Source organism: Clupea harengus, chromosome 6, assembly GCF_900700415.2.
Source record: "Clupea harengus chromosome 6, Ch_v2.0.2, whole genome shotgun sequence".
Taxonomy (NCBI): Eukaryota; Metazoa; Chordata; class Actinopteri; order Clupeiformes; family Clupeidae; genus Clupea; species Clupea harengus.
Window position 1 is genome coordinate 25,865,479 of NC_045157.1, and position 20,164 is coordinate 25,885,642.

Genomic DNA, 20,164 nt, shown 5'->3' on the forward strand with positions numbered 1-20,164 from the left:
GCAACATCATCCATTTATCTCATGAGATACGGGACAAGTCGAGTCATCGAAAGTTTTGCCTGCTGGGCCTACAGCTTCTGCTTGTAATGATAAAGTCCAAAAACAAAAACTGATCCAAAAAAGTTGCAGGCCTCAAAGCAGTTTAACCTTTAATCATTCTAGCAACAACACACCCGCGTATCCTGGCATGGTCAGTGAATTTAAACTGTTATCCATGGACTAATTTTTTAGTCTTTGCTATGGATATTCGAAACGACTTTCAATGTTGTTTTCACTCAGTTCTGTGCGCGACAGTTCACATGCCAACCAATCTCCATTCCTATATACTAACAACCAAATTAAACCAGGGCGTTGTGTCTAATGTAGCAAAACGCACGGCGCTACACGAATTGCTTCTCTTAACGTTGCGAACTCTGTTTATTCTCTCGTGGTTTCTTTCCTTAAGACCACAAGCAGCCGCAGAACCTTTTCCCGACCCTCACCGGTGTACACTTCAAGCGTTTCACAAAGCTTAGTTCCGCCCATCAATGCATCAGGTTCCAAGATGGCGACGTCCATGGCACTGAGTTTGGACAATTTACCTTCGGATCCCTTACTGTTGATTTTATCTTTTCTTGATTTCAGGGACTTGATCAGGTGAGTGCATGTCAGCGCAGTTGACATTAAGGTATCCCCGTGCTCTTCAGTGCAAATAAATGAGAATAAGTTGTCGATATGCTAGAATACCTTTAAAAGTTTTGGTGTGTTGTTGTGCCTTACTTAGCTCAGAGCTAGCTGGCTAGTTAGCTAGGTAATGTATTATCTCCGGTTGTTGTTTGGCTAGCTCCTACCATTCCTGTCTTCGCACTTTATCCAAATCCTTGATTCTCACATTTTGTAATTAGATTTCCCCCTCCAGGCTCATTATAGCAAAACCTAGATATCCGATCTGTTCCCCCCCCCCCCCTGAATTGTGGTGTAAGTTTGACATGACAGATACATTGAGCGGACTGCTCTGTAACGTTAACGTTACTTGGTGTAAGGTTGCTGAATCCAGTTGTGAATATCACCCCACTTAAACGCAAATGTATGGTAGATCTACCGTTCATCCCATGTTTTCATGTTTGTAGGATCGCGATGTTTGATAACTTTACAAAGTAGTTTTCATGGCTTCCACCTTTTTAAAAGCATATATAATAAAGAATGCACATCTGTCTCTGTTCCATAGCTGTAATGATCTCGCTAGACTGTATTTATGTTCGTATCACTTTGAAAACGTCACAGGAATTGGCCAGTTGATATAGAATACTTTAACGGAATAGCTTATATTGGCATTAGCTATAATATTTAGCAAGGTTTGTTGTGTTATTTTGGCATAACAAATTGAAACCATAATCTTACATCACCACCCTCGAAATAACACTGTACAGCCTGGCTATATTTGAAGCAATATTTGCCCAATTGCTCTATCATATCAGCATTCTTCATTGTGTCAATGTTAGCCGTAGGTTAGTGACAAGTTTGCAGTATTTCCTCGCAAGCATTCGATACGGACTTTCTAATTGACATTGAAAAGCAATTTTTTAATCACAAAATTAAATTGTGTTGCTAATATTGTACATGGGTGTATGTGACTTTTGCTTGCTGTTAGCACTATCTATTCATCATGCGTTGTGAATGTCATAATTTCAAACCTGACCTGACAGTTAAAACTGCATGCGGCAGCTTTAAGTTGAAGCTTATGTACCACATTAATTAATCAGGAGGCATGCCATCAGAGATTAAGACCCGTTAGGCAGCCCAGGCACAATTAATAAACAGAGGCCAATCTTATAAACATAACATTACAACCAGAGATGGGCAAAAATACATCAAAATGTATTTTGAAAAGCAATTTTCAAAATGTATTTTGATACAAAATACAAAATACCCCTCAAATAAATGTATCAAAATAAAATACAAAATACTGGTGCCAGAAAATGTAACAAAATACAATACATGTATTTTGTATTTAAAATATAGGAAATACTTTTTCTGGATTTTCCGTTTTCTCACAGTTTGGTATAGCAGAGCATTCAGGTTTGGGCTATATAATGTACACAAAGCTCTGGGAAACCCCACAAATAGGAAAAACAGTCACAGAATATCAGTGTAACTAAGCAAAGCTATTAAAAGACAACAACTTGATTGATTATGTATATATATATATATATTTGCAGGCAGCAGCTGTGTGACTCATGTTTTCACAAAACAGGGATCTCAATGCAATCTCTATGGCTTCCGGGAGGGCTCGCCTCACCATGCTTTTGTCATACGTAATTGTGTATAAGGACGTCATACGGCTTTGATCAAGTCACAGGCCGTGTCTATTACCGCACACTTGCACACTTCAAACACTGACTTTCAGTGCTTAGGGCGTTCACACTGACAGAACCAGCAGAATTCAGGGCACTGAAAGTACCTGGATGGCGCACTGCAAACGGTCAAAAAATGCAGTGTGAAATAATGGACACTACTCACTCTAAACGGGCGGCATCTTGGCTACGTAGCGGAACAGGAGGAGCCCTTTCGGAAGCTTTTCAATTTGGAAAGTTGGCTGACTGACGCTTCGCAAATCACTTCAACCATTATTGCTGGCTACAATTACTGTGTTATCTGATAGTACAGTGTCTATTTCTCTGTAACTTTTAAAAAATCTAAGCGAGAAAACGCTAAAAGATGTACATTTACATACAAAACACGGCTGTCAGCAGAGTTTTGGTCCGCCATCTTTGTTTTTCGCCAAATTTCCAGTTGGCCGGAGCACAGATTTACGGGTTAAAGGCTCCCACATTTGTGTCTCTCAGTGTTCCATTTGAGACAACACTAATCAGCGACAGAACAAACTACATATGTAAGTGCACTGTATTGCAGTGCACTGTATTGCAGAGTACTTTGTAAAGTGTGCCGTAATAGCCACAGCCACATTCTGTCAAGATGGCTAACGTTCGGTGCAACAACTCGATTCTCTCTTTGAAAGAACCTCCTTTAAGTCGGCGTACTAATGAAGATAAATTGACAAGGATCAAGACGGCTATCTAAGTTTTCGAACACAGCCCTGTTTTGTGAAAAAAAAATTGATTTAACGTGAGAGTCAATGAGAGAGATCTGGGCGATTTCCATTTTGCCCCAAAAAGGGGCGGGGTCATTTGAAGCACCACTTTTGACTGACTGTTGCCTGATTCGACAATGACATTCAGAGGCAGATCAGATGGTCTAGTGGTAGAATCTGACAGAAAAAAAATCTCCTTCTGCCTTAACAATGGAGAAAGTATTTTGAGTATTTTAAATACAAAATTACTCTACTCTAAAGTATTTTGATACAAATTACGTTAGATTTTTTATCGGCCCTATCAAATACAAATTCCAAAATACTCAAAGCAGTTGAAATATGTATTTCAAATACAAGTAATTGAAATACTGCCCATCTCTGATTACAACAATATCTGGTTATTAGTTGACTTTAACATTGCTCCATTTGTCTTCCATAGCTGTAGCTTTGTGAGTCGTCGACTCAATGAGCTGTCGGGCCACAATCCATTATGGAAGAGACACTGTTTCAAACACTGGCTTGTAACTGAGTAAGTTATCCATATTTTGTACCTATACCTATAAATTTACCTATAAATCGTTCTTGGACGTTTTGCTCTCCTTCAGTGGTGGTTTGCAGCCGCAACTCTTTAACCTTAATTGCAATAGTGATGTAATAGGCTATCATTTGTGTATAATGGATCAAAAAAAAAGTGTTGGAAATAATTACCTTCTATTATTGTCATCATCCAGCTAAGCAGATAAATCAATATCAGTCGAGTTGTGGTTGTGGTTGTGGTCTTGGTAACAGCAGATGCTTATTTGTATTTTTCACAACTTGTTTTGCATACACCCCTGCACACACAAAACTAATTTTCTTCAATTTGTTTCCTACATTTGTACAATGGTTCTTTGTTCTACATTAAGCAGACATTGCATCTATATAGATATTGATCTTCTTGACTAAATGTATCCATATTTGTTACGTTTTTCTTATTGTTTTTAACTGAGCAGATCGGAAAAAACACAAAAGGGGCAGACATGGAAGGATCTTTTCCGATGGTACTATGCCGATTTGGGTCGTTATATAGAACACTACAGCAACCTGAAGAAGGCCTGGGATGATCTGAAAACTTACCTGACACAGAGATGCCCGAGAATGATCGAATCCCTCAAAGGTAGAGTGGAACAATCAATTTGGGCAACAGCAGTTCGTAAACTGTGCATGAACTATAACAAGATAGTTATATATTATTAAAAATGGTTCACATAACATTACTTCAAGTAACTGCAGCAAATTAATCAGTGCAGTGACACAACTGGTTAATTGGATACATTACTTTACATAGTTAGAGGATATTACAGCTAAAGTCTTGTTGTTAAAATGACAACAGTGAATTGTTTAGCCGAAATCCTTGTAAAAGCTGATTTTCATGGAAACTTCTGGAACACCTCCCATGCTCTATATGGATTCTCAGTTGGTAATCAGTTTGCTGCTTTGATGTTGTTTTTGTTTTGAACAGAGGGCGCTAAGGAGGAGGAACTTGATGCCATTGAGGCCCAGATTGGCTGCAAGCTACCCTGTGACTACCGCTGTTCTTACCGAATACACAATGGGCAGAAGCTAGTGGTGCCCGGGTAGGAACAGACTTTCTGACGTGCTGATGTCTCATTCAGCAGAGGAGTTGTGTGAGAGATAATGTATATGGTTACGTAGTTAATCAACTGGTAATTAAGGCAAGTCATTAAAGGCCTCAGTTTTGGCATGTTATCAACATGTAAACATGCATTGTGGTTGATTTTTCCCCATATAATTCTATAATCACAGTTTTTATCTGGCATCCTATTATATCCATAAGCATTTTGTGTTGAGGCATTTTTTTGTTGTATTTCATCTGGTGACAACCAGCTGCATATTCTGGAAGCATCATTTAGATGCATAGCAACCTAATCTTGTTGGGCTGTAGGAAATAGTTGGAAGACTAAATATTTGATTTGTCACTTTGACCAGTGGTGGACATGGTCATCTTTGTGGATCAGTAACAGATAATTGGGTCAATAGCAATACCAGTAGTCAAGACCAATAGCACTACTGAGTCTGCACTTCAAATGGAAGGCTTTTCATTTGAACTCCGATAGTGCCATATTTAAGATATTTCTTAGCAATTCCATATTTAGCTGTGGTTTGGAATATGCAGTCTAAATGCAAGTGCTACATGATAATTGGGTCAGACCGGATAGTCTCAAAGCTGTAGAGTTTTTGAATTTCAGTGTAGTTTCTTTAGACACAGTAGAATGTATTAGACATTAATGTGTCTAAGTGTAGCTCAGCACAAAGAGATGAGGCTGCCTGTGTAAAACATTGATGTGGGATGACAGGTCCCTATCTTAGTTCATGTTTATCCACACAAGAGCCACTTATCATTGACCTATAGCGCAGGTTATGTTCTTTTCGCTATTGCCATCAAAAGTTATACTTCATATCGCATTCAGATTATGTCCATATCTTTTTATAAAATCTTGTATTTCTATCTCTAGTAATATATTTCTATTCAGTTACCATACAGTTAAAGTAATTAACATGTGAAAATGTGTGTCTCCCCCTACTTTTATGTGTATAAAGCAGAATTATCAGTGCTCATCATTACAATATATCGGCCACCAAAATATTCATCACTATTTCTGCAGGAATTCTCAGAGCTGAGAATGAATGAATGAATTCACTAGATATGATAGATTGATATGATAGATAGATATGATAGATTGATCCTAAATGGAGATCTGAATATTCATGTTTATAAGAAGAATGACTCCAAAGCTATGGAGCTCATGAATCTACTAGACAGCTTTGAACTTACCCAATAACATGTAAATGAAGCCACACATCAACATGGTAACACTCTAGACTTAGTAATAACAACAGGGTTAAACATTGATAATGTTTCAGTATGTGAACTACCTATCTCTTACCATCACTGTGTGTTTTTTGATGTCAACCTAATCTTAACAAAGACTAAAAGGGAATTTTTGGTTCAAAAGCGATTCATAGATGGTAAGGCTGAAGCGAATTTCACTAATATAATGAGATCGTATGAGCCATACAGTTATGACTGCTACTTAAATGACATGGTTGAGGATTTCAGCAATACCTTGTCATCTGCTTTAGATACGGTTGCTCTGCTAAAGACTAAGAAGAGGTCAAATGACAGAATCTCCCCTTGGTTAAACAATAACAATGTTAATGAGAGTAAGAGAATCTGTCGGGCAGCTGAATGGAAATGGAAGAAAACTAGGCTCACAGTTCACTTCAATATATACAAAGAGTCAATAACTGCCTATAACAAAGCAATACGTATGGCAAGAAAGGATTCATTTTCCAAGGTTATTACAGAGAATGCTGAAAATTCTAGAATATTTTTCTCCACTATCGACCAGCTACTCCATTCTGCCCCTACTCCTCCGCAGTCCTCCGCATCAAAATGTGAAGAACTTGCACTGTTCTTCAATAACAAGATAACTTTAATTAGAGCCAGTATTATTTCTGATGTAACCAACCATGGGAAATTTCACCTGCATCACATTGGTGGATCTTTGTAAGACTGCCACTGAGTGCAATTCCTCCACCTCATGTATTGACCCTGTACCTACAGCATTTTTTTAAGCGGGTCTTCGTCAGTGTTTCAAGTCATGTCCTGAAGATTATAAATACATCTCTTCAAACTGGCATCTTCCCAGATGCCTTCAAAACAGCTGTTGTAAAACCCTTACTAAAAAAAAAACTTAAATGGTAATGCACTGATCAACTATAGGCCGATTTCCAATCTTCCATTCATTAGTAAAGTACTTGAAAAGATAGTTTCAGTGCAAATAAACTCCTTTTTCAAAGAAAACAATATCCTGGAGAAATTTCAATCAGGCTTTAGAACATGCCACAGCACTGAAACTGCTCTTACTAAAGTAATCAACGACCTCAGACTAAATTTGGATGCAAATAAGGTCTCAATCCTGGTCCTCTTAGACCTAAGTGCAGCATTTGATACTATTGATCATGACATCCTAATAAATCGTCTTCAAAAGTTAGTTGGGCTTTCTGACTCTGTAGTAAACTGGTTCAGAACATACATCAAAGGGAGAAAGTTTTATGTCAGGCTTGGAGATCATGTGTCTAAGAAACATGACCTCTGCTTTGGGGTTGCACAAGGGAGCTGCCTTGGTCCATTATTATTCTCACTGTACATGCTGCCACTTGGGGACATCATTAGAGAACACAATGTATGTTTCCATAGTTATGTGGATGACACGCAACTGTACATCTCTGCTGAGCCAAATGATGCTGCAGCAATAAACTCCATTACTACCTGTCTTTTGGCGATAAATAAGTGGATGAGCAATCATTTCTTAAAGTTAAACGAGGACAAAACTGAGATCCTACTAGTCGGCCCTAAAACAAAAAGAAAAATGCTGTTTAATAATCTGGGGAAATTAACTCCCTTGATTAAATCGGAGGTTACAAGTCTTGGTGTTATTTTAGATTCAGATGTAAGCTTCAAGTCTCATTTTTCCACCTTAAAAACATAGCCATTTATAAATCAAAAAGATACTGAAGAACTGATTCATGCCTTTATTTCAAGCCGGCTTGATTATTGTAATGCAATCCTTACTGGCCTCCCAAAAAAAAACAACTGAGAGACTTCAGCTCATTCAAAACTCTGCAGCTCGGCTATTAACCAGAACCAAGAGGAGAGAGCACATTAGTCCAGTTTTAGCTGCTCTGCACTGGCTTCCAGTAACTTTTAGAATTTACTTTAAGGTCCTTCTCCTTATATACAAAGCCCTTAATGGGCTAGGACCAAGTTACATTGCAAACTCCCTAGTCAAATACTTGCCTTCAAGAACACTGCGATCATCGAATGCTGGTTTTGTTGGAGGTTCCCAGCAACAGCCGTAAGAAAATCGGGGACGCAGCATTTGTCAATTACGCCCCAGTGCTATGGAACATACTGCCTATAGACATCAGGGAAGCCAGCTCGCTTAACATCTTTAAAAGAAAACTAAAAACTTACCTCTTCACATTAGCCTTTAACTAGCTACCACTTTGCACTATATATATATATATATATATATAAATATATATATAAATACTTATAATTTAATTTAAATACTTTGATCTACTTGTGATATTAAGGGGTTAGATTAAATATATCTCTGCAGTTTTATTTTCTATCTTATGCTATGCATTTTATGTATTCAAGTTTATAATTTTAATAATTATTATTATCATATTATTATTTTTTTGCACTATATCTGAGTTTTTATGTTTCTTTGATGTCTATTTGTATGTGCATGTTATTTCCCTTGTGCACGTTATGTATTTGCTGTAAAGCACTTTGAGCTGCATTCTTTTGCATGAAAGGTGCTATATAAATAAAGTTTTTTTTATTATTATTATTATTATATTTATCAGATTGATGGGAAGCATGGCCTTGTCCAACCACTATCGCTCTGAGGACCTTCTGGACATTGAGACGGCAGCAGGGGGCTTCCAGCAGCGGAAGGGCATGAAGCAGTGCCTGCCCCTCACCTTCTGCTTCCACACAGGCCTCAGCCAGTACCTGGCCCTGGAGAGCACTGAAGGACGCGCCCGCAGTGAGATCTTCTACCACTGTCCTGTAAGAGCCCCTTACCTCTTTGTCCTCAGTGTTGCATCAGCAACCATCTTTGTTTCAAGTCTTTTCCTGAATAGCTATGATCAAGACTTGAGTAGCAGGGGTGCCATTATTACTTATGTTGAAGATGTGGTCCCAGACAGCCCACCCCAACTGGAGTTTGGTCAGATGTTTGGTAATGTTATTTACAGTAATATTGTTTGTACTCTATGTTTAATGGAGTGTAAGTGTGCTGTTGGTAGTTCAGTGTATTTTTAATTATGGTTTGCTTGTGTCTGAGGGAATTTGCAGGCATTCCACTGTAGGGTCCTCCTTTTCCCCCTTTTTTTATACCACTAGGGGGCGGTCTCAACCACTGTACTAGTTTTCCTTCACCTCTTGACTCATTGCTGCTCTTTTGTAGGATCAAATGGCCCAAGATCCCTCAGCAATTGACATGTTCATTACAGGTATACACTTGTTTCTGTTTCCTCCTTCCAGTTTACTCAAAGAGAAAACAGATGTGTTGTTAACAATCAGAGGCAAGCTGTGCAGTTTAATCTGGAGCCTAAGGGCTTAAGTATACTCCAAAAGGTCTGCGTTCTACGTGCACATTTGTGTCTCCCAAGTATACTAGTTTTGCTGTTGCAGATACGTCTCTCAGCGCACAAGCTCAATCACTCAATCACAGCGTTTGAAATAATATCTCTATGTCATTCGACTTTAAACTGAAGACTGTTATTATTTATTGGTCTATTGTTTATCTGCCCCTTCTTAACTTTTACTCCTATATCTAAATAGTGATGGCTTCCTACCTTAAAATACCTTTGCTGGTAATCGAATCATCTAGATTAGCTGAATCATGAAATAAAGGGATAAGGCATCTGCTAAATGAATTAATAGCATAAATGGATTTAGTTGCGCCAGTGCTTTAAAACTTGCATGCACAAGAGCGGTCAACAGACACAAAATTTTGCTGCGTGGATACTTAATAATGAGTATACTTAAGACTTAAGTCACCACTGTCATCATGTCTGTGACCAAGTGGTTTGCATTTTTCTGAGCCTCAATGTAACCCAATGTAACCCATCACAGGGTCAAGCTTTACGGAGTGGTTTACCTCATATGTCCATAATGTGGTGACGGGGGAGTACCCTATCATCAGGGACCAGATCTTCAGGTATGCATCACAAACACAAACACACCTAGTGGTATAGTCTTGTGGCAAAAAATTGTCCAACACATAGTTAGGCCTTAAATGAGAAGGAGCGCAATTTCTGTCTACAAATCGGGATAGGTAAAATATTTGTTTCATTTTCACTGTTCATTAAATATGTTTTGTTGCTAATGTTGGCTACTGAAACTAACATATAAAGTTGACATGTCATAGAGGGTCTTTCAGAATGGCCATCATCATGTAGGTAGCCTAAAGGAATAACTCGAGATGCTTTTCCACAAGTGTGATTGCTCAGGAGTAGTAGAGGGTCACTAACATGAAACACAAGATCAGACATGGGAATAAAAGCAATGTACAGGAAATTGTGTTAGAATTGTGTTAAACAAACTATATATGAGAACACACATATATCGATGAACAGAGACCACTCTCTTGGCATCATTACGTTACCATGGTTACTCGACATCAGTCAGCATCTCCTAGCTCAGCATGCATCACATAAATGTGCATCCTCTGTCTTCAAAGCACAACAGACTTTTGGTAATCAATACATGTTATGTAGGTATGACAGCAATTTGTCAGTGTGCTCTTGTATATTCTGTTAAACTATGTAGGCATGCACGTGTGGTTTAAAGACAGATGGGTAGTTTAGGGGTTAGGGTTAATGTTTTTATCATAGTATTAGCGCTAGACACGTTTTGCAAGAGGATGATGACCAAAGAGGACAAACAAACAAACACTAGAGTTTCAGCCCTCAAAGAAATGAAGGAGAAGTGGTGACCCCTGTTCAACTGGTTTATTTATTTATTTATTTTTAGAAAATGAGAGGGCTGGCAGAGAATGTGGATGATTACTGTGGCTTGAAAGTTAAAAGTTGTTCCTCCAGGCGTCTGCACAAGTCTCGTGGATGATCGGTCAAGTCGAAATCACTGGACTCTTCTTTGCACTTGGCGAGCCCTTTTCCGTCTTTAATTGATGTTGCTGAGTTTTATTCTATTTGAACTAATTATTTACCAGGCTTGTCCATGAGATCATGTGATTTCAAACATGTTTATTTTTCTGTTCAACAATTTAATATAACGTAGCCCAAATGTGTTTCCATGTATTACATTGTTATTACATTACATTGTTACAGAAATAATGTAATGTTATTTCAGTAAATGAAAACCTAAAATTTGACACACATTTAAACTTTATTTGTATAGTATATGTATAATAATGTAAAAAATATGCTTACTTCATAAAAGGCAATATGGTGTTTGACGATTGGCTTACTATAGCCCTTCGGAAGTGTGTAGCTAAAAGTCAAGGGCAGAATACGCATGAGTGGTATTTACAGATTTTGGGTTTGTTCCACCCAAAATGTGTTACTACCATCATGGCACGCAAATCCCAGACTTCTGTCAACGGTATAATACACATAGGCTGAACACTATCTTTGACTTGGGAGAGCCGTGCCCATACTGAGCAGTCCAGATGTTGTGGAGAGGCCGTGCCTCTGCTTGGCACCTTCCTCTGGCTTTGCTCATCTTCCCTCTCTCCATGTGGTTTTCTCAGGTATGTCCACGACAAACAATGTGTGGCCACCACAGGTGACATCAGTGTCTCCGTCTCTACCTCCTTCCTGCCCGAACTCAGTTCTGTGCATCCTCCACACTTCTTCTTCACCTACCGAATCAGGTACTTTGGCCCTGGGAGAATGAAAGGCAGCATACTGTGTGTGTGTGTGTGTGTGTGTGTGTGTGTGTGTGTGTGTGTGTGTGTGTGTATGCCTAAATGTACCACTGTGGTGTGCCATCCCTGCATCAGGATTGAGATGGCCAGAAATGCCCTGCCTGAGAATGCCTGTCAGCTGGACAGTCGCTACTGGAAGATCACTAACGCCAATGGCAATGTGGAGGAAGTGCGAGGCCCGGGTGTGGTCGGTAAGAGATCTGTCACTCAGATGACAGAATGAAAAGATTACTGTGAGCCCAGCCCAAACATACACAGTAGTTGGCAAACTTGTTTCTTAGTCATGTAGGGCCACATGTATCAACGGTGGGAACGCACTAAAATCTTGTTGAGCACTTTTCTACACATAAAACGGTATTTATGAAAAGACTTGCTGGAAAAACATGTATAGCTCTGCGCATGGTCTCAATGTGACACCAAGAGGAACTAATGGTTAGGCTGGTAGGCTAATGGTAGGCTAAACACTCAGGAATTAACTGAACTGTCAAAAGAGCTATTATGCCAATTGTGTGGGAAAGGATGACCCTGTTGACTTCAAGGTATATTTAACAGTACGGAAGCCAAGGTTAAAATGCGTTTTGCTGCAATGTCAGGTTTTCACAATGTAATCGGTAATCAATAATTGATTGTATTCATCTTTACTACTGTTTCCACCAGGGGAGTTTCCTGTGATGACCCCTGGCAAAGTGCACGAGTACGCCAGCTGCACCACGTTCTCCACCACGTCCGAGTACATGGAGGGACATTACACCTTCCACCGGCTAAAAAAGGAGGAGGTCTTTGACGTCCGCATCCCTCGCTTCCACATGGTCTGCCCCACCTTCCGTGAGTCAGTCGTCCGTTCTGTAAGTGCTGCAAATCCTGTGCCTCAGTTTTCACAGTAGCACCTCCGATGAATTGATTTAATGGAGCAGTGCACATCTTTTACTGTCCACTTTATTTAACACATACAAAAATGATCAGTTACTGTTCATGTTGATAGAGTTCATTTATTTTTAAGAACGAAATTTTTGTTCATGAACTTTCTCAACATTAGTTGTTATTGGTAAAAACAGAACTGGCTGCTGCTGGAGTTGAAGTTCCCATTCTAATTCCAAAGAAGATAATTATTCTCTTTGAGTCTACAAGTGATATACTTAGACCACGTCCTCTTTCTTCAGGCAAAACAACAAACAAGGCTGACTTCAGTCAGTTTTTTATTGCACAAGCGACACACTGCAACACACACATGGATATATGGAGGCGACACAGGACACGCACACACGCACACACACACACACACACACACACACACACACACGCACACACACAGGCCTTGGTCTGACACGGATTTTAGCTGGGTGAAGGAGGTCTAGTGTTTGATTGGACTGGATGAGAGCTGCTGTTATCTTGCAGGAGTGTCTCAGTATAATGGAAAATCACTAAGGTTGCTAATGTAGCCACAGCATGACCGATAAATAGTTTGCTTCTGGCCTTTTTACAACCAACAATGCCTCAACAGCATATAAGCAAAGTAGTGATCATTGCTATTCATATGTTTATTTCTACATATACCCATATAAGTTTGTAAGTGCCAGCCATAGCATTTCCCAGTTGATGGGAAGACCTAAAGACCCTAACTTGTAATCTGTCCACCTGCACATATTTAGCAAGAGTAACCTTTTGATATACTATGATTCTATAACTTGATATCTGTTGAGTTTATTTCTCTTGCCCTTGACATTTCTATAGACTGTTAGGCAACAATTGAAACATTTATATTATATTTACAAATTAAGAATTTCCCTAGTGTCTACAATGATCTGATAATTTACATATGAAGCCCAAAACATTTACAATAGTTGTAGAACATGTGTGTGATTGTGTCGCATACTGAAAATGATATGATCTAGTGTGGATATGATGTAGTCTACATTAAGTACCACAGTTTAGAAATCCATGGATAACTGCAAGATTTAGAGGGAAAGACCACAACAGTTATTTTCAATAAAAGAACAAGAGTAGGTCATGTCATTCCAAAACCTGTGCTCTTTTTCTCTCTCTCTTTCTTTCTTTCTTTCTTTCTCTCTGTCTCTCTCTTTCTCTTTATCTCTCTCCCTCTCCCTCTCTTTCTCTCTCTCTCACTCTCTCTCTCTCTCTCTCTCACTCTCACTCTCACTGACACACACACTCTCTCCCCCACCAGCAGAACTCCGTAAGCGATGTCTCCATCGCCCCCTTTCATGAGGACAACTCTTCTGACACAGATGACTATGATGAGGGGGATCTCCGTGGCATGAACCTGGCCGCCCCTGCAGGCCGCTGCCCACGCCACGTCTGACACTGCCCCAAGGCCCAGCACTCTGAGAGGGGCCAGTTGACCGCTTGTCAGGGCTTAACAACTGACGCCTAAGCTTTTTTTTTTTATTATTATTATTTAACTGTTTTTAGCACAGCAGGCTTTGGGATACAGGCTGGTCTGCTTGCCCCTCTCGTCATTCTTCCACAGCAAGTTAAAGCAACCAGTCCTCTTATGGTGTGATGATGAACAAGTACAGGCGCATTGCTTTACCTTATTTGTTGGAAGCAAATAGTAGGATGTCATAAGATGGGTATGCTCCTGGTAAGTTACACTACAAGTCACAAAGAAAAATGTCTCCAACTCAGAGATGGGTGCAGGTTGATTTCTCCACTTCACTTCGGTCCACTTCACTCATCTTACCAAATCAGCTTCCCTGCATCAGTGCAGCTGCTTTGTTTCCCAGTAAAACAAGGCCTTGCCACTAGTACTATGAACCAGTGGACTCATTCAGTGATGCAACAACCAATTAGATCGGATCAGATATTCAGATATCGCCACTCCAGTATTTTGACTCCAACATGAGACAAAACATAAAGTAACTATGACAAAGATACTAAGTATTATGACATTGCAAGCATGGGGTTGATATATACAAATATTCATTGTAAAATGTGGTATTGGCCTTTAAACATTGATAGTTTAAAGGTTCAAGGGAGGCAATCAACAACATTCATTCTATGTTGCGTAAAGATTGTTTTTGTACAATTTTGTAAGGAACAGAGAAGTGATAAGTTAAAAAAAAAAAAAAGCACAGGACTCAGATACTACAATAAGACCTTTATCCTTTCGAACCCACTCTTTGGTCACTTGCTCTCCCACACAGACAATTGAAGGTTTTTTGCGATGTCGAATTCCCAGGCTTCACCCTGATTTATTGTTGCAGTTTTTAGCTTTTTTTGTCATCCAGTGTTTTCTATGGAACCTGAATGTGAAAAGGCCCCAGTCAGGTGCAGCAGATGGATGCACCTCTTTCTCCTTGTATGAACACTTATGTTTTAGTGTGAACAGAGAACTGGACTTTATAATGATCTGGTTCAAACTAAACAAAAGTATTTGAATAAGTACCAAGTCAAGATTTCTTTTTTCATGTTTTGCCAAGTGTTCTACCCTTTTTGGTGTACAGTATATATATGTATAGAGAGATGAGGTTTTTTTTCTTTTGTCATATTTTTATTGTGGGTGATTGCTAATTAATGTTTTAATTAGTTTCTCCTTTGTTTGGAAAATAAGCTGTGCAATAGAGCTTTCATTTCTTTAAATCTTTTTGCATCAAGTGTATCAATTATATTTTTTCTTTATAAATGTGTGTCATGTTTTTCATGTTTCGGGTCAAATAAACAGTATGCTTTACTTGGCTGTAGAGTGACTGCTCTGTACCCTGTGTAGCATCACATACGTTTTCATTGGTTCAGCTCCAAACACATGGAATACCACTAACTGGCATCAAAAAACATTCAGCCTAAAAATGACCCTGGTTTCTAGTTTATAAGGAATATCTAGAATTCACCCCCTATTAGGATTATTAGGATCAACTCTTTCACCCCCTGCCATTAGGATCAACTCTTTCCTCGTCTGGGTTCAACAATGGCATGCATCGAAGAATGACAATAATTCAAAGCACTTTCAACAATGACAACTTTTGATGTTGATGATTGTTTCAATCCCAATGGCTGTGTGTTTCAGAAGACACATAGGGCTTTGTTTGAAGAAGCCCAGTCCTACAACAATCCTTTATGGCCTGTTTGCTCTCTTTACTTCGTGCTGCCAGGGTGTCCTCAAGAGGCCTTTGTTGTAGGCTGGGTAGGGAGCCTTTGTTCCGCCACCCCGGGGCAGCGTGGGGGCAGAGCTGCCATGCCTTCATCCTTGTCTCCTGTGTCTCCACACACGGGCACACTGTTGCCTGGTCCCGAACCGCCCCTTACCCAAAACCACTTACACCGTGTCTCTCTTCATGTATGATCTGCTTCATTGATGTCATATCAGGGGAGATGGATTAAACGGCTTATCGTTTATTCTTATGGGAAGTAGCATGTTTTTGAGAGCAAGAGTGGGTTTGGTTGTATAGTGTGTGTTGTCTGTAGCCAGAAAAGAGAGGTCTGGTTGTAAGTGAAGCATGCTGCCTTGATGAGATACTACACACACTTCCTTCCTTGATCAGGAGAGGGAACAATTGAGGCACCAGTGACCATGACCTTATATTTGGCATGGTCACCCGTACCACCAATTGTAATTCTGGCCAGCAGGGACGTAAAGAGCCTCGGGGGTCTTGGGTGTAGCATTCTGCACAAACTCAAAATCTATTGGCAGAAGAAAGAAGTGGGTGCCAAGCGTCTCAGGCTCAGTGTAACCCAGGAAGGTAAGAAGCAAGCATTCTGCTTTCCGCTGTTTATGCAGAACTTACAGAGGAAACAACTGCGTTTAAGGCACTAACAACTGTGATGTTTATTTTTTATTTGTCTTTACTTTATTGAGTGCTGGACAGGAACAATTTGATGCACCTCATGATCAAGCTTTCATTATTACAGTTAGCACTTTGAAATGAGCAGTTCCTTTGAGGCAATGTTTCAGTTTGTCAAGGTCAATAACCTTAATATTTAATCAAATATATTGATCATTTAATGGTTATCTGATATCCTGATCAGCCTGATTGATTTATGAAACGTATATCCATTTTTGTCCTGTCTTTTCAGGAGCTAAAGGGAGATATTTGTGGTATCCAAAATATTGGAGATTTGTTATCTGAACACAATGAAAACATCTGTTGGAATTTGCCTTGTTTTCCTCCTTGCGATATTTGGACTTGGTATGTAAAACACGTTTGATTGTTTTTCTCTGTTGATGAAATGTAGCTGGTGCCAGAAGGGATTATCCTACTGTTTTATAATAACAAACTTGCACTGGCCCAGTTGGATAGCAAAGTAAAGCAAGTATTTGTCATAGTTAACACCATGTCACCATTTAATACCTACAACTTATCATTATTATTGACTTCAAATACTTTGAATGTTAAACAGTCAATTTTATATTGTTGTTCTACCTGTTCCTGGACCCCATGTTTATGTCCATTGAAAACTGCATCTAACAAATGTACCTAATGTACAACGGCCCTGCCAATTTAGTCATGGATATTGCTGTGGGCACAAGTTTAGATTGGATGCAATGATTTGGAATCATACTCCAAGCCCTGTGTGTATACTGATACATCTGATGGAGGGTTCCCTTTCTATATATGCTGTCTCAAACTGCCATGAATGAGATAATAACACTTCAGTTTTTCTGGTCTTTCTACAGTCCCTTTGCACTACTACTTTAACACAACCCTTTCTGTCCAGGCTCTGCACTCCAGTGCTACAAATGTAAAGACTACACTGGGAGCTGCACCAAGGTCCGTAGCTGTGGCTGGGAGGATGCGTGCCTCACACTGAAGGAGAGAGGTACTCCTCTTCCCTACAACTCCAGCTCAATTGGTGTCACTTTAATGTACATCCACTAAACTCCATTGTCTCTTGCTGTTTAAGAGTGGTGATTTTGGTCAAGCTTTGCAAACATATCCATTCTAGTTTGGGTATTTTTCAAGTCAGAAAAGCTACATTTGATATTGTTATATATTGAATGATATCAACAGTGGTAGATATTGCTCAGTAATCTTCACCAAGGTCTCAGCATAGATGATAATGTTGTTATTATCAGCTAATGTAGGGATTAACCTCAACTCTGGTCTGCCCTCCACTCATAGGTGGCCAAATATACCGCCAGTGCATCAAGTACGATGACTGTGATTACAACCGGCTCTCCCAGATGTTCCCTTCAGTGTCCAGCTTCACATACAGGTGCTGCAGCAATGACCTGTGCAACGCAGCCCCCATCACTGCTGCTGGCAAGCCTCTGATGGGCCTGGTGGCGTCCCTGGCCCTCTTCTGGTGGTGCATCTTGTAACCCAGCCCCGGCAAACAACCAAAGAGTTGGACCATGGGGCAACAGGGGTTCTGACTAATCGCATCCTTGCTGCCGTTCCTGTCTGATCAGTGCACTAAATGGTTTGCCTTTGTTCACATGAGAATGGGAATATGCATTAATTCATATGTCTATAATTGGCATTTTATTTAGCAAAGGAAGTGCTCATATGTCAGAAAACACAACATGTATGTCTGTGTGACTTGTTGAAGATAGCTTTGAAGGCAGTGGCACTTTAGAATTAAGCAAAAAGAGTAAAGCTCACACATCAGTAGAATCAAATAGTGTATGTATTACTGCAGTTATTGTTAAGTGATAAGATAAACTTTTGCCAAGTTTGCCAAAAAAATTATGTTTATACCTGCTTGTGAGTTTGTTTGCTGTATTTTGTAAAGACATTTGAGTTGTTTCATGAACCGCCTGCCATTACCAGACCGTTTCCACTCTTCATCTCTACCTTTGATTGCTAAAGATTGCCTTTCTCCCCAATTAAAACAACAGAAAATATTGACCTCAGGTCTCCTGTACCTTCAGTCATCCAGATGATAGATAGATATATGTATATATATATGTACATAGTCCATATGGCCACATCTGATAGACACAGGAGTTGCTACGTGTTTCCCAATAGGTTATATGTGTGGTCAGTGGTACACCCACACAGGGAACGCTCCATCTCAGGGTATCAGACATATTTTACCCGTGAATGTCTAGTATGAATGTTTTTGTACCATCTGGCTCATCAAACCCATGTTCAGCCATGTTGTCAAGTTCAGAGTGGAAAACACAGCCGACTCGCCTTCTAAATCCCACCCACAATTTGATGAAACTCCTTTAACCTTGCTTTTCTCATCAGTACTGCTTATTTGATCTCTGCCTTGACAATGCATTGGATCTGTGTCATAGTGTGTAGTAAAAAACTAATCTTGTTGGGTTTCCCATGGCTTTCCTCGTTTGTTGTAATATATCTGGCTTGGTGAGACTGGGTGCTGTCAGAATATATCTTAATCATATGGAAGTGGACAAGAGGTTGGTAGAGGACTTGGAATACCAATCAGCAGTTGGGGGTTGTTTATATAAGGGATAGTGGATGGCCGCGTTTGGGTAGCAGAAATGCACATCAAAGTGGTAATAAGTCCACAAGGCAAAGAGGAGGAGGGTAGAAGTTATCGAAAGCTTTGTAAAAGGGCCGTTCTCGAGTAGGCTCCTTCTTAACAATTTTAGATGGGATGGAGAATAGTGTTTAATACTATACTTAGACTTCAAGGCAGTAAGCAAGTTCATTGAAGAATCTGATGACCACCAGCAGAAAACAAACTTTGGACAGCGTTTTCAGTAGCAGGTCAGGATTGGTCTGCTGCTGAGGGTGCACATGGCTGAGATAAATACAGTGAGAATCAACATCTCTTTTGGCTCCATTTTCACAGAAAAGTATAGTCATTTATAATTTAAATGTAGAATAAATGTACTGGGATGCTGCTACTGAAGCTAACGATGTCCTAACAGCTCCACCAACAAACACCGAAGACATGTTTCTATCCCCTTGTTCTATGTAGACCTATACTGATAAAAAAAAGTATACTTTATTATATTCTAATACTATACTAAACCATGTTCTGTAGGTAGGGGAGAGTGGGGTAAAATGCCAAGGGGATATGATACAAATAAAACCAATGCCTACAATACAAGTTCATGATGTGTGCCATCAATTGAAATCTTAGCAGTGTGCATAAACAGAATATGGGGTCTCAAAAACAAAGTGGTCTTGTGGCTAAACTTGGCCCATGTTAGGGGTAAGTTGATCCAGCTGACAGGGTAAGTTGAGCCATTTGAAGTATAATTCTAAATATATTTATTAAAACTTACATCCTCCATTCTGCTGATTTTATTGGTGCTCATGTAATAAAAAAAATACATTTCAACTAATTCAGAACTACCGCTCTCAAACCTGAAGATGATTTGCCAAGTCTCTAAGATAGACATGAAAGTTAAATTAAATGAAACTTTTCTCATTTTGAAAAACATTCCAAGTTGATTTTCTCTTTCAATGCAACTGTATATTTGGTATGATTACAAACCTTTTAGGCTATAGACATAGTATGAACACCAACATATCATAACCGTATGTTCTGAATATTCGTATAATCAAAAACTTTCTAGCCAATGACATAAACACTAACATGTCACATTTGTTTGGAAAATGCTATTCTAAATGTCAAAACAAGAGTGATGCTTTGACATCATCCACAAGGAGTTAAACAAAAA

The 20,164-nt window shown here is 39.4% G+C and overlaps 2 protein-coding genes across 4 annotated transcripts; both read left to right on the plus strand.

Annotated features, from left to right (window-relative positions):
- Window positions 1-134: 134 nt before the first annotated feature.
- fbxo3 (F-box protein 3) lies at window positions 135-15,295 on the plus strand. 2 transcript variants are annotated; one of them, XM_012814964.2, is made up of 12 exons: window positions 135-190; window positions 446-636; window positions 3,510-3,599; window positions 4,063-4,226; window positions 4,572-4,686; window positions 8,513-8,717; window positions 9,118-9,163; window positions 9,789-9,873; window positions 11,428-11,550; window positions 11,680-11,795; window positions 12,262-12,449; window positions 13,790-15,295. In XM_012814964.2, exons 1-12 carry the CDS (start codon window positions 188-190, stop codon window positions 13,922-13,924), a joined length of 1,461 nt encoding a protein of 486 aa, XP_012670418.2. In that variant the 5' UTR covers window positions 135-187; the 3' UTR covers window positions 13,925-15,295. The 2 variants fall into 2 exon arrangements, with proteins under 2 accessions (XP_012670418.2, XP_031425437.1); XM_031569577.1 differs by having other exon boundaries at window positions 13,793-15,295.
- Window positions 15,296-15,838: 543 nt separating this feature from the next.
- Window positions 15,839-18,835, plus strand: cd59 (CD59 molecule (CD59 blood group)). Of its 2 annotated transcripts, XM_031569579.2 has the most exons (5): window positions 15,839-16,301; window positions 16,418-16,522; window positions 16,636-16,748; window positions 17,278-17,379; window positions 17,682-18,835. In XM_031569579.2, the coding sequence occupies exons 3-5, from the start codon at window positions 16,694-16,696 to the stop codon at window positions 17,879-17,881; spliced, it is 357 nt and encodes a 118-aa protein (XP_031425439.1). In that variant the 5' UTR covers window positions 15,839-16,301; window positions 16,418-16,522; window positions 16,636-16,693; the 3' UTR covers window positions 17,882-18,835. The 2 variants fall into 2 exon arrangements, with proteins under 2 accessions (XP_031425439.1, XP_012670287.1); XM_012814833.3 differs by lacking the exon at window positions 16,418-16,522 and having other exon boundaries at window positions 15,843-16,301.
- The last annotated feature ends 1,329 nt before the right edge of the window (window positions 18,836-20,164 follow it).

Coding starts and splice junctions, on each gene's coding strand:
- cd59 (XM_031569579.2), top strand. CDS start 16,694: ATGAAAACATCTGTTGGAATTTGCCTTGTTTTCCTCCTTGCGATATTT. Junction 16,749..17,277: donor CCTTGCGATATTTGGACTTG/GTATGTAAAACA, acceptor CTTTCTGTCCAG/GCTCTGCACTCCAGTGCTAC. Junction 17,380..17,681: donor CCTCACACTGAAGGAGAGAG/GTACTCCTCTTC, acceptor CTCCACTCATAG/GTGGCCAAATATACCGCCAG.
- fbxo3 (XM_012814964.2), top strand. Junction 637..3,509: donor GATTTCAGGGACTTGATCAG/GTGAGTGCATGT, acceptor TGTCTTCCATAG/CTGTAGCTTTGTGAGTCGTC. Junction 11,551..11,679: donor TTCTTCACCTACCGAATCAG/GTACTTTGGCCC, acceptor TCCCTGCATCAG/GATTGAGATGGCCAGAAATG.